The sequence below is a fragment of the Periophthalmus magnuspinnatus genome, chromosome 23 (assembly GCF_009829125.3).
Source record: "Periophthalmus magnuspinnatus isolate fPerMag1 chromosome 23, fPerMag1.2.pri, whole genome shotgun sequence".
NCBI lineage: Eukaryota > Metazoa > Chordata > Actinopteri > Gobiiformes > Gobiidae > Periophthalmus > Periophthalmus magnuspinnatus.
Window position 1 is genome coordinate 23,411,645 of NC_047148.1, and position 14,767 is coordinate 23,426,411.

At 42.8% G+C, this 14,767-nt stretch overlaps 1 protein-coding gene across 2 annotated transcripts in view; it reads left to right on the forward strand.

Moving 5' to 3' along the window:
- unc5cb (unc-5 netrin receptor Cb) overlaps positions 1-14,767 on the forward strand; it is a 193,725-nt gene that overhangs the window by 138,062 nt on the left and 40,896 nt on the right. For both annotated transcript variants that reach the window (XM_055231815.1, XM_055231816.1), the window contains exon 4: positions 3,366-3,469. In XM_055231815.1, the coding sequence (XP_055087790.1) occupies positions 3,366-3,469 (104 nt within the window). The remainder of the gene's footprint in view (positions 1-3,365; positions 3,470-14,767) is intronic.

The following is a 14,767-nucleotide window of genomic DNA, read 5'->3' on the forward strand; positions in this document are numbered from 1 at the left end:
AAATTGAAATTTCAAATGCGTTTTTCCGTCGGCGCATTAACCGTTTGTACCGACGTTTTCCGGCCTCGTCTTTTCAAACCAAAACGAATAAGAATAATATTAAAGTCGGACAGAAAACGTGAACAATTTACCACAAAAACAAAACGATTAGACGTAAAAACTGAAGCTCGGCCTGTAATTTAACGTCTTTAGCGTGAATTTTAAAAGTTTCCGCGACGCTCCGTGTTCTGTCGTTCTTCGCTTTAATCACACGGTTTCATTCGGCTGAAACGATAGAGAAACGGAGGCAGATCACTCGTCTACAGGAGCTATCGTTTCATCAAATTGCGTTACTGAAGTTGGCGTTGGATTCCTGCGGTGAAAGAGAAACGAGCTCATAGTGTTATTGGAAAATGAATAGGCAGGAAGCAAACAGTCTGCACTTATCTCCCCGTTTCAACCCCGTTTCACTCCGCTATGATTCATATCACAATAATAACGCCACATACAGCTCCGGGTCCGTTTCCTGACGGCGTGCGCTTTTCCCAGACGTTTGCTTTTGCGTCGCACAAACTAAAAACATTTTTCCAGCTTGACTCTTCCGTTTTGTTCGACTTGTTTTTGCCCATTATCCAGGGGAAAGTTTGTTTTTTTTAATGTGTTTTCCTCCTCGTAAACATTCTGTACATTCATGTGTTTCAGAGAGAATCACTGGAATAACAATCGGTGTTGGTCCTCAAAATGGCGCCTACAAAAACGAGCTGAAACGTCTGATTTGGGAAAAGATTAGGCTTTGAATACTGAAATTTGGCCTAAAAAATTGCGATAAATGATTAAAACTCTGTAATTATGGACGTGAATCAATATAATTTAAATATTATGAATAAATTCCATGTTTAAACACCTGGAATCGTCTTGTACTTTGTGATAAGTGAAAAAAATGACACTTTAACAGAGAATATTATGGACGAGCAGGGCCGTTCACTGAGATTTGGAGGCCCCGGGACAATAAAACTGACATGGGCCCCCCTCTAATAGAAATGAATAGGAAGAGGCTCCAATTCTGGGGCCCCCTGTTGACTCTAAGGTGATTTTTAAATTTTTTTTTTCTGCACATTCTGCTGATATAACTGCGATTATTTTTGTTTTGGCGATTATCACGATTATATAAAATGATTATTGTCGAACCTTTTTTAAATCATGATTAACGATATTATTGTTCTTTATTTATTTATTATTATTATTTTTATTTATTTATTATTATTAATTTTTATTTATTATTATTAGTAGTAGTATTATTATCATTATTATTTTTTTTATTTATTATTATTATTATTTATGTATTTATTTATTTTTATTATTATTATTATGATTTTATTATTATCATTATTATTATTTATTTATTTTTATTATTATTATTATTATTTATTTATTTTTATTATTATTATCATCATTATTATTATTTATTTATTTATTATTATTATTATTATTCTTGTTTTGACTCCTGAAGCAAACCAACTTTATCTTTTCTGACCCCGTTGACTCTTTCTCTGCTCATTTCCTTCTGTCTCTCACTTTAAGCTGTGGCGCCTCCTGCTTGCCTTCTGCGCCTCCTCGAGTCCTGCGCCCCCTCACGGCTCACGTCCTCGTTCATCTGTACTTCACTCTCTCAGATAAGAAAGTTAAAGTGGAAATCCCGTTTACTTTTTGGAGAATTTGGGAAAAGTTTCAGCGCTAAAATATTATATAAAGTTGTTTGTTTTATGTGGAACAATAAGACAACACTGCCCCCTGTGTGTGGGAGGAATTAAGACGGGTGTTTACTGTCAATAAACAATTAAAGTTTATTCGTACACAAGGTAATTCAAAGTGTTTTACAGAAAAAAAACGACATTAAAATCACAAAACAATAAATTGAAATGTAAATAATCACAAATAATCATCATAAAATTAAGATTAAAGTAGAAAAGCGCAGAATAAAACTGTTTTATCACCAGAATGTGCAGGAAAAAAATATTTATTCACATTAGAGTCGATAGGGGGCCCAGAATTGTAGCCTCTTTCCATTAGTTTGTATTAGAGGGGGCCCATGTGACATTTATTGACCCGGGCCCCCCAAATTTGAATGGACGGCCCTGCTCGTTTAGAATTTTCTCTGTTAAAGTGGATTTTTTTTCACTTAAAACAAAATACGCGACTTTACCAGCTGTTTAAACACGAAACTGAGTCATAAAATTGTCAGAAACGTTAATAATCCTCGTGACATAATCGTTGACCTCAGTTATTTCCCCCGTGGCGGTCGTGACGCAGAGTGACGTGACGCCGATGTTGTATTTTGTCGTGGTTTCGGTCGTCCCGTCTCGTCCGTCTCCACAGAAGTCTGTTTTTTTCCCGCCGGTCTCAGAGTCGTCCCTCGTCCTATCGCCTCCATCTTCTCCTTCAATTTGTCACTTTGCTGAACGTGGAGACGAGTCGCTCCATAAATAGAAGTGAGATTTTTCTGGTCCGTGGCTCCGCACAGATGTATTGTGCTGATAATAAGTCATTACATTTGTCGTTAGAACTTTTATCTGTGGAGGAGACACTTTTTTTTGGCTCATATTTTGTGGTTTGATTGACGCCGACTGAGACGAGTTGGTTTAACGAAAGAAAAAAACAAAATCATCTTTATTTATACGTCGTAATTTATTGGATATATGGTGTTTTTGCAGCGACAAATTGTTGTTTCTCTGCCAGTTTCTCCCTCAGTTTCAGCAGTCTGCCCCTGCACTCCCCCACGCTTCCCCCGTTTCTCCCCCAGTGTCTCCCTGTTTCTCCCAGTTTCTCCTGTTTCTCCCCAGTTTTTTCCGTTTCCCTCCAGTTTCACCCCTTTTCTCCCCGTTTCTCCCTGTTTCCCTCCAGTTTCTCCCAGTTTCTCCCCGTTTCCCCCCAGTTTTTTCCGTTTCCCTCCAGTTTCTCCCCCGTTTCTCCCCATTTCCCCCAGTTTCTTCCAGTTTCTCCCCGTTTCTGCCTGTTTCTCTGCAGTTTCTCCCCCATTTCTCCCCATTTCCCCCAGTTTCACCCCTTTTCTCCCCGTTTCCCCCCAGTTTCTCCCCGTTTCCCCCCGTTTCCCCCCAGTTTCTCCCCGTTTCTCCCCGTTTCCCCCCAGTTTTCCTGTTTCTCCCCAAATCATCGTTTTTCTTCCGTTCCTCCTCATTTTCCATTTTTAAAAGTCGTTTAAATCCCAGAGCCTTGACCTGCACAGGACTTTACATCAGGACTTTAAACATTTCTTTTATTTTTAAACGTCTTTTCTAAACATGTGACTCGTCTGTTCGTCTCATTTTGTGAAACAGATAAACCTGTCGCCCTCACTGACCTCGTCTCTGTGCGTCTTTTTTCTGCAGATTTAAGAAAAACCTTCGACCAGGAGCCTCTGGGTAAAGAAGTGTCCCTCGAACAGGAAGTCCTTCTGCAGTGCCGTCCCCCTGAAGGCATCCCCGCCGCCGAGGTACGACACAACAACAACAACAACAACAACAACAACACAACCGCACGCTTAATCCTACGAGCGAAACGTCTCGGAAACTCTCCAATCCCGTAAAGCGTCTCTCCGTAAAATGATTTATACTCGTCTGTCAGCGCGAACAAACTCCTGCGCTGAAACGTCCGCCTAATTGCATCGTCGCATCCACCGAACGTTATAATTTTGGCGACGCCGGGGACGGTTTTGCACTTAAAACATGCAGAATCTGCCCGGCTCGTTTTAATGAAATAACAGTGACGCACGCCGGCGCCTCAGATAAGGACATCCATCCCCCTGCGCGGCGGCGATTTCATCCGTCTGAGTGCCAAGTCTCCACAATTCGGTCCGAAAACTATAATTATCTTGAGGCGAAAATAAGAAAACGCCGGTTGTGTGTCCTGGCGTTACCTCGGCTGCGTTAGTATCGGCGCCGCTTTCCCCCCCGTGGCACTGGAGACCTGTTAACGCCGCGGTTGAAAGGTTCTGTCGAGATTGCAGCAACATAAATACAGGATAAAAGGCGTTTGATGCTCAGCGGGGATTTATTTTTTTTGATTCGGGGGTAAAGGAAATGAACTGTGTGTGATTGACCTGGAAAAGCTGGCGTTAAGTGAGTGGAACCGCGGCGTGTTTATCCCGACGACGAGCGGCCGACGGGGGAAATAGTCGGGGAGTAGGTGTTTTAGGTCGTGATTCACAGTTTTTTGAGCAGATTTTTTTAGTTTTCACGTGACGAATTTCGCTTTAAGGTTGAGTATTTTAACGAAACTAAAGCGGAAAGTTGTCGGAGCGAAGACGTTTGTCTGCGCATCCAAGCCGCGGCTTGGATGCGCAGACAAACGTCTTCGTTCCGGCAACGTTTTCACGGATTTTCACAGATTTTAAGTTCACGGACGCGCTTATTAATGTTCGTTATGGTTCGTAAAATTGTATAAATCAATAATATTTAATACAGAAGGGGGCGGAGCAAATGCATATCGTTAAAATGCGTGTTTTTGTAGTTTTTTTTTTTATTTTTATTGAAGTTTTTAATGGGTAAAGCAAAAATATAGAATGAAATTAATGTATAAAATAATTAGATAAAGAAGACGACGTGTAATAAAATAAGAAATAATAATTAAATAAAAAATAAATAAACAAATAAATACTCCAGAAACACAAGACAACTCAAGTGAAAAGTGTCCAGTTTTCGTCTAATTTCTTATTTTTTTTATTTTTTTTTTCTAGTTGGACATGTTTCATTATGTCATACAGTAGATTAATGTAAATTTTAGGGTTTTTTTTGTTGTTTTTTTGTTTCCAGTTCAATAAAATAACTTTTCTGGCCAATAATGTGACAAATTTAACAGATAATTTTCGTTCATTCTGATAATTTGCACAAACTGTGGAGCAAACGGAGCGAGGACAGAGTCAGGACTGAACTGCAGTTAAACGTCTGACAGTACATGAAGTATTTTTGTCCAGTAGGGGGGGTAGTTTTGGTCTTAAAGGTGTGAGCCCGGTCCTGTCCACAGCTGTGTCCAGGGACATTTTGAGTCTGTATAAAATGTTAAATCGTGTGGACATTGACCTGGACTTTAGTTTGGACTTTGTTGAACATCAGTTAAATTCACTCCTGTCCCGTCGCCAAACGTCCTTTAGATCAGGGACGTCAAACTCATTTTCACCGAGGGCCACGTCAACAAAATGGTCGCTCTCAAATGTCCAGACGTAACTGTAAGATAAATGTCTTAAGTTTTAATCTATTTCTATATTTATTACTTATTCAAGTTTCAAATATTCCATACGGATTTGCATAGACGTGAAAAAAAGTCTGTTTAACTGTGAATCTCCTGATAAACTGACATTTTAAAACAGTCACACCTTTTCATTTACTTTGTCGCGGCCACATAAAATGATGTGGCGGGCTGAGTTTGGCCCACGGGCCTTGAGTTTGACACATGTGCTTTAGATGTTCTTTTTGTTGTATTTTTATTTATTTATTTGTTTATTTAGTGCATGTTGATGAACAGACAGGGTTAGAGCCAAAGGGTCATTTTCATCTGTCGTCCCGAGGGCTGGGGTCACACAGGGGTCAAAATAAACACTGCACACTTCTCATAGTTGCACATTTCACACATTTCACATTATTTGAGTCAGTTTGGTCCATTCAAGACGCTTTTATATCCACCTCCTTAACACTGCAAGTTTAAGAGAAAACCAAAAGAATCAGGCTCTTTATGAAAACACCAAAATAAACAAAAACAACACAACGACTTTACCCCGTGACTCAGATCCGTCTCGTTCTTTCTGCTCATTTCAGGGTCAGGACTTTTAATTATAACGGCTCTGTTTATTTATGTAAACAAGGCCCATTCTCCACACGACGCTCTGGGTAAAGATGGCGTTTCGTTGGGTTTGTGCGTTTCCTTCGGTTTGTGCGTCTGCGAGTGAGAAAAGGCAGAGTTCCACGTTGTGTTTTGATGAGTGTTTCTGGAGCTGTTTCTCACACACGTCAGACTCAAAACCACGGAAAAAGTCGTGGAACATACGGTACGACTGCGCGGAAGAATGTGGAGGGAAAGTGTGTCGTTTGTGCGGCGTTCAGACGAGAGGAGGGCGGGGCTTTGTCGGAGAATCTGCCCCGAGACGAGAAAACGGCCACGGAAAGAAATTTAGACCTGGAGTTTTTTCATTCTCACTGTTTTTTTTTTATAGTTCTGCTGTAGATGCAAAGTTTAATAAATGTCTGCACTGAAGAAACATGTTATTGGGTGGTACAAAAAAAAACTAAAAAACAAAAAAAAAAAAGAAAAAAAAAAGGAAAAAAAAAAACAAAAAAAGACAAATAAAAAAACAAAAAAACCCCAAATACAACAAAAAAACAAAACAAAAAAACAAAAACAAACCCCCCCCCCCCCAAAAAAAAAAATAAAAATAAATAAATAATAAAATAAATAAAAATAAATAAATAAATAAATAAACAAAAAAAACTACTAAAACTAAAGTAAAACTACTTTAAAGACTTGATAATAATTTGTTCTTAAGTTATTACTGAGAATTACACTGGTCCCTCGTTTATCATTCATTTTAAAAATAACCCGCAATAGTAAAAACCTTTATTTTTTACATTATTCTCTCTGTTTTTGTCTGTAAAACCCCTCACCACACACTTTATACACTTTTCTCACACAGGCGTTAACATTTTCTCACATTTCTCTCTCGTTTAAACTCTCTCAAAGTTCAAACCTTCGTCAATTTTTAAAAATAAGTGCAGTTTTATAGAAGAAAACCACGTTATTTTCCTCCTTGAAGATTCATTTATTCCGTGATGTCGCCCCCTACAGCCGCGGAGCTTCTACCTTCCAAGTCCAACTTTTTCTGCGATGGTTTAGCGTCTTCCTCGACCTTTTTGGAGCGACCGTAGGAACGTTTCATCGACATTGTGGGTTTTGTTGGGGAGAAAACGCGGCGCTAGCAGGTTAGCGTTGTTGAGTTACAGGCTGAATCGTTCCTGAATCGTTCCTGAATCGTTCCTGAATCGTTGCTGAATCGTTGCTGAATCGTTGCTGAATCGTTGCTGAATCGTTGCTGTGGGTTTGACGTGTGAAGCTCTTCTTTTCTGTCAGTTCTGTAACTTGTTGCTCGACTCTTCCCTGAATCTGTTCTTGGGTTAAAAATACTGACGTAGCTGTGCCTCTTTTTGCTCCGGGGTTTTGCAGCGCGGTGCAGTTAGCGGAGCGGTGCTAGCGGTGTGCAGCAGACGGCATAAATTTGTGGTCTGTTGCCATGGTGACGGTGTTGTGTAAGAAAAAGGCTGAGTGTGCGTTTACCGCGGGCCCCGGCGTGCCCTTTCACAGGCCGGGACCCGGACAACACGACATCCACCTTTACGTGAAAATGTACGACGACATTTTAGCGTCAACACAACGTGGCTCCAGCTGAGACACTTGGAACGACAAAGAGACGCAAAAACGAACACAAACGCACAACGGTCACCTGCTGGAAGAGTCACTGAGGGAAAGAACGACAGGGAGAAGAAGAGGGAAAGACGAGAGAGGAAGAGAGAGAGATAAGAGAGGAAGAAGGACAGAAAGAAAAAGAGTGACAGACGTGTGTGTGCGAATGAACACAAACACACGATGGTCAGAGAAAACACTGAGAGAACAGAGAGAAAGAACAACAGAGAGAGAGAAAGAGGGGAAGAGGGAAAGAATGACAGAGAGAGAAAGAAGGACAGTGACAGACATGTTTGCACAAATAAACCTGCAGAGGCACATGTGGGTCACCTGAAGGTAAAGAGAGAGGGAGTGTGTGAGTCTGCACGAGGAGAGAGAGAAAGAGAGGGAGAGAAAGAGAGGGAGGAGTGTGTGAGTCTGCACGAAGAGAGAGAGAAAGAGAGGGAGAGAAAGAGAGGGAGGAGTGTGTGAGTCTGCACGAGGAGAGAGAGAGAGATGAGAGGGGGGAGGAGAGACAGAATGACAGAGAGAGGGGAAGAGAGAGAGCACAGAGCGAGACAGAGTGGAGGAGAGAGAGGCCCGTCTCATCAGGACGTTGTTATTCTCTATATTTGATGATTTTGTTTTGTTTCTTTTTTTAAATCATTTCCACTTGACTTTCTCCTCCGTCTCTTCCTCTGGAGACGTTTGTGTCGCTCGTCTGTGAAATGTAAAAACACAAAAGTCGTACAGACGCGTTCTGTTTACGTCAGGACGGAGCAGATCATGTGATATTTGTGAAAACTTTAAGTCGATACTAAACACTCACACATTCACATCAGTGTGTTCTGCTGCTGAAGGTGTCGCCGCTCACGGTCCACACAAACACAAGGAGCGTTTACCCTGGCCCCGCCCACAGCCGCTACGAGTGGAACTTTGGCCGAGCCGAAGCTCCGTGAGGTTTGACAAATACATCATCTCTACCGTCGACTGAAAATATCAGACATGAGCCAGAAAGACACTGTCACATGAATATTTGATATGAACTTAATCAGGAACAGACGGAAAATGGAACTGGAGACTATTCTGAGGAGTGAGAGAGTGAGCAGAGAGTGAGAGAGTGAACAGAGAGTGAGAGAGTGAACAGAGAGTGAGAGAGTGAGCACAGAGTGAGAGAGTGAACACAGAGTGAGAGAGTGAGCAGAGAGTGAGAGAGTGAACAGAGAGTGAACACAGAGTGAGCAGAGTGAACAGAGAGTGAGAGAGTGAGCTGAGAGTGAGAGAGTGAGCTGAGAGTGAGCTGAGAGAGCACAGAGTGAGCAGAGTGAACACAGAGTGAGAAGAGTGAACACAGAGTGAGAGTGAACAGAGCGTGAGAGTGAACAGAGAGTGGCAGAGTGAACAGAGAGTGAGCAGAGTGTGTATTTCATTATTGTGGTCGCTCCTGTTAGCGTTAGCAGCAGGTTTGATTGACAGCGTTGTCGCTCCCTGATAAACCAGCGGTGTGGACGAGAAGGGGCGTGACCTTCAACAATCTCACTCCTGATTGGCTCTTTCATTACTATGATACTTGTTGGAATTCCAAACATAGAACTCCGCTCTAAATCGTCGCTGCACCTGCTCCATGAGCTTCATTTGGAGCTGAAGCTGTGGCGACGTCAGACTCACTCACGTCGTCGTACACTCTGTGGTCGTCACACACTCTGTGGTCGTCGCACACTCTGTGGTCGTCGTACACTCTGTGGTCGTCGTACACTCTGTGGTCGTCTCACACTCTGTGGTCGTCTCACACTCTGTGGTCGTCTCACACTCTGTGGTCGTCGCACACTCTGTGGTCGTCACACACTCGATCTGTCGCCTGTAACTTCAGCTCTTTTGGCGACTTAGGACAGATCTGAGTTTATTAGAGTCTGAGAAATGTGAGGCATAATAAGAAAACAAAATACACAAAGTTATAAAGTGAAATGATTGTGTGTTTTTGCACAGTCACTCGGCTGAATAGGCTTAATTATGGTAAAAATGATAATAATTTTAATATAAGTGAAATCAGGATTATTCAAAGGTTTATCAGACAGAGTGAAACGAGCAGGAGGCACATCTACACAAAGCCTCTTATAATTGAGTTTGTAATCCTAACGTCTAATAAATCGTGCGTTTTATTAGCACTTACGTAAATGTAGTTGTTCAGTGTGTTGTTCTTTTTTCCACACACTGAGCTCTATAAAACCGGTCTAAATCTCCCCTCGTGAAAGAATGCACTTAATAGAGTCTCCTGTGTCAGGCCTGGGAACAGAGTTCAGAGGTGAAGCAGCGCGGCGAGCATCAGACGGCGTTACCATGGCGTCGGCCTTTTAGCTCAGGCATCTCCTCGGCCGGCCGAGGTCCTGCCGCGTGATCGCGGGGAACAGTCATTGACGCTCTGCGGGGGCAGCCGTCCCGCTGGTGTGATTAAGTCCACTGGCTTTAGTGAAAAAGCACCAGCACAACACTCCACCGTCACACCAGTCAGGAAATCGGATTCTGCAGGTTTCTCCCCCGAACAGCAGGGGGCCTCGCGCTTTTGATTCTTCAACTTACTCCAGTTTTACTTCTTACTTTGTGAAAGGCACAAATACACGGTTTCTCCTGCAATATATTTGAACAAATTAGCATAATCCTCAAATACTCTAATCTGAAAGTGTTGCTCTAGTTTTTGGTTTAAGTAAAAGTCAAAAGTTTAATCTGTAACTGGACAAAAAGTTGTAGAGTGAAGACGTTTTGCTGCTTCTTCAGTTCTGGTCAGATTAGGGTTTGTTTACAGTTTCTGCATGTAGGCCCTCTGAGTGTTTTTTCATATCTTTTGGCATCCCTGCTCGCTGTATTGTTCTCTTTGTGTCCCTTGTTTGCTTTGGGTCTGAGGATACAGCCTAAAACACAGAAACTGCCTCATCTCTGTCTGAAGAGAGGACGAACTACAATGAAAACGGCTTTTGTTTACAGTTTCTCCATGTAGGCCTAGGTATTTTTTTTCACATCTATTAGCATCTATTAGCATCCTGGCTCACTCTGTTGTTCTCTTTGTTTTGTTTGTTTGCTTTGGGTCTGAGGATACAGCCAAGAAACAGAAACTGCCTTATATCTGTCTAAAAATAAGAGCTAATCTACAATGAACAACATCATCTGTCCCCCGTCTATAACTCCATCCTCAGACCCAAAGCAAACAAATAAAACAAAGAGAACAACAGAACGAGCCAGGGTGCTAACAGATGTGGAAAAACACTCATTATGACGACCTACATGCAGAAACTGTAACAAAACATCTTCACTCCTACAACTTTTTGTCCAGTTGACAGATTTAACTTTTGTCTTTTACTCCTGATCAGTCCCGACACAAACAAACTTCCTGGTTGAACTGAAAAACAAAAGTACAAAACAAACCATAACTTGTCGGGTCACCTTGTCAGATGTTTCTGCTGTAATCTCTTTAGTTCAAGAGGGCAGGAAAAAAAACGCAGTAAAACGCCCAGGCAAATAAGAGGAGTGCATTTGTACAAACGTGTGGAGGTCAGGACAAACACCACGAGTGCACTTAGACTCACCTGTGTCTATTACTGCGATTTCAGGAGCAACAGCAGATATTTGCACCTATTTGAGCAAGGACGAGTTCTACGTGAAAGTGTCTGACGCCCGCGAGCCCCCTCCCCCCATTTTGTACAATTACTCTCTCTGTTTTTGTCTGTAAAACCCCTCACCACACACTTTATACACTACATTTCTCTCTTGTTTAATTGATCCAACATTTATATAAGTTTGTTTTGTGTCGTGTCTTTTTATTGAAGAGAAAATAACTTCCACTCGACTCCGATGTTAAAAAAAAGTTCCAAAATTTAAATTCACAGCTTTGCAAAATCCTTTTTTTTACAGAAATAATCAAACCAAGTCTCAAAAATACACAAAACTACGGTAAGAAAACCCATTTGTCTCTATGTTTATGCGCCGTTTCCCAGGCGTGTGCTCTTTTCCTCGTCCGCGCAGTCGCTCTTAAAGTGACAGTAACATATTTACGTAAAACTTAAATAATAACAGTTCTAAGACATTTTAACAATAACAGAAAACAGCATTTAGAACAAAATATCAACGCTCTGTGAATTTGCAGCGTCATTATGTATGAATTAAACTAAAGGAGATGGATTGCGGTCGTCTGCAGAGCGTAGAATTGCACTGGACAATTCCGTGAAACGGCGAGACGTCAAAACCTGAACCGAGATACAACGAGGGACCAGTGTAATTAACAAATACAGTGAAAAAACAACTTTTTGTGCTGCAGATTGAGTCTGGAGTCTCACCGGTCCTGGACACCTACACCAGCAGCTATAACGGTCCTGTGTTCTGTTCGCTAAAGCCCACCTCCCTCCTCCTCCCTCCTCCTCCTCCTCCTCCTCCTCCCGCCTCGTTCCCACTCACACAGAGCTGCACTTTTTATCTCATCTTAACACATCACACCTTTTGTATTTGTGCTTGTTAATATTTATACAGGACTTATTTCCATAGTTGCCATGCAGCAGACGCGCGGCATATGGCTGCGTTGAACGATTGCATAATGAGTTTGTAACCTTTGGCGCCGTTTCCTGCAGGTGTGTCGTTCAGCCCCGGGAGCCGATGTGCGTTCGAAACCGAAGAAAGGCATAAATTAGCCCGGATAGATGGTTCGGCTTCATGCGGAGATGCGGCGTTCAGATAATGACTTCTCTGTAGAGGCGTCGTACGTGTTTTTATTTTTTCTTGGCTGTTCCTCCTTTTTCACACCCTGTTCCACCCCCACACTGCTGCCTGCTCTATTTCTGACACTACAGCGATGAGTAATGAATGGTTTCGCTGTGCATGGGTTCCCAATAAGTGAGAGGAATGTATACAGTACGCTCAGTATATTGGTCTAATTAGCGGCGAGCAGAAACGGCGGGCTGTACCACTCTGCCCACACAGGGGTCACTCTTATGTTCCATCTGGACGAATCCATCGCCAAATCACTTCACCAACTCGGGAACAAGCGACCGCAGGAAATACAGATATGTGAGTTTCTCCTGAGTCTTACATAACGCGGCTCTTTTAATCCCGAAACATTAATATGCGTTTTTATTCTAATGTTTTTCCCCGTTTCTCGGCGGCGTTGCACTGAGCACTTTTTCTTCTGGGGCTCGTGCAGAAGGTCACAGCCTGTCAGCGCCGGCAGAACATTTTCACGTTACCACCAAGTTTTACCAAAGTCAATATTATAGATTTTCTGCCTCCCGCACGGTTCTCTGTTTGACATCCCCAACTATAATCATTTGCACCGGCCATAAGTGCTGGACCCGTTAAAACGGCATTAGAACCGTCCAGAAACTCCATTTTGGATCATTTTTGGACCTCGCTTCGTTCCTCCACGTATTTGTTTCGACTTGACCGGTGTTAGCGTTTCCCTTTCCTCACGCCGCGCGCCTCCTCTCCCCTCCGTCCGGACCGCTCCCTCGTCTTTATGACAGCTGACATGTGGCAATTTCCCCCGCGTTAATGACAAGGAGCGTGCCAATTAGCTGCGCGGATGCGGCGCCGCCAATCAGGCGCTAACGAGACGCGCGTGTGGGGCTCTATTTACTCCATTATGACCGCGCGCGCTAGCTCCCTCTTCATCATGTCAATAATTCAACTTCAGAAGGTGTTTGCGTGTCGTCGCGGGTCAGCCGGGGTGAGACAGACGTCAGAGTGGCGTCTCCCGGTGGCGGATTGATGTCAGCGCGCCTGTTTTTATTATGAGGCCTACTTATACACGCGAAACTAAACGAGTAAGAGTGGAACTGTTGCTCACTTTGGAGAGATCCGAGTTCCTCCCGCGTTCCCTCGCTCGCCGCAGCGTCGCTCTCCCTCCTCTCCATCTGTGAACCGCCGCTAACGCTCGCTCTTTTGTTCAATTTTTAATTACCTTCTCGTTTTAGAAGTGCTCTTGACATCTGAACGCAGCACATGCAAAAAGGAAGCCGTGGTGATTGTTGCAAATTTAAGTAACCATCTTTTTGCTTCACTCATCAGAGGCAGTTTCCGAGCCTTTTCTTTCCGCATTGTGTTGTTCGGTGATAGATTTTTATTTATTCTGCTGCTAAAATCCTGAGAAATTATGATTATACTCAGCACAGAAGTTGCACGCCGAAGAAGCAGCGTTTTCTTGTAAAAATGCACTATTGGCTGCTGGCACTTTTCTCTGCTCGCTCTGCACAGTAAGCTACATTTTTGTGAGATTTTTGAGTTTACAAATGGATGAAAAGCATCGTGTAAGCAGGTCGTATAGTTTGAACATGTGCAGGGTCAGTCTACGGCGGGAGAGGGTTTTCGCGGCAGGTTCTTGTGCCAGAACAGCGTCGACGGCGAGGACTCGATGATGCTGCTGTTTCGTACTGTGTGGTTTTCTTCTTCTTGTCATAATGAATCAGATCGGCGTAAAACAGATCACGATTGACAGTCACTCGTCTTCTCCAAGTCGGGCTCTGATTTGTCGCGTTGACGTTCTAGATCTTGACGATGTTAAAGTTTCAGATGAAGGGCCGGAAAACGCCAAATATCCAAAAGTTCAACTTGTGCTAACCGTCTGGAGTAAAGTCGCTTCAGTCGATGACAATCGCATCTTTGGGATTAAATAATGGCACCAATTTCTGAAGCTGTGATTGGCTAAGGGACTGCAGACCATTGTGTGACTCTGAAGTGCTGTACGTTTGCAATTTGTTTTCTCCCCGACAAAACCCACAATGTCGATGAAACGTTCTGCACCGACAAAGGTCCCAAATGGTCGAGGAAGACGCTGACCACCGTGGAAAAAGTTGGACTTGGAAGGTAGAAGCTCCACGGCTGTAGGGGGCGCCATCACGGAGTAAATGAGTCTTCAAGGAGGAAAATAACGTTGTTTCGTCGTATAAAACTGTACTTATTTGTGAAAATCTACGACGGTTTGAACTTTGAGAGAGTTTAAACGAGAGAGAAATGTGAGAAAACGTTAACGCCTGTGTGAGAAAAGTGTATAAAGTGTGTGGTGAGGGGTTTTACAGACAAAAACAGAGAGAATAACGTAAAAAATAAAGCTGATACTTACTGAACGAAACCCTCGCTGTACACCAGGGACCAGTGTGTTATGAAAAATTAATTACTCTTTTGTTTATTTATGCAAAGTCGTCGGTTTGATCCACAGAACAAGACAAAACGTTTTAGAGTGAAGACGTTTTGCAGTTTCTTCTTCAGTTGTGGTCAGATTCCTGCTGGACACTGCCTTATATCTGTCTGCAGGAGGCGCTAACGACGCTGACGCTAACACACCTGTTTGTTTATAGTCTGTTTGTTCGCTCGGTTTAATGAGGTACAGTAA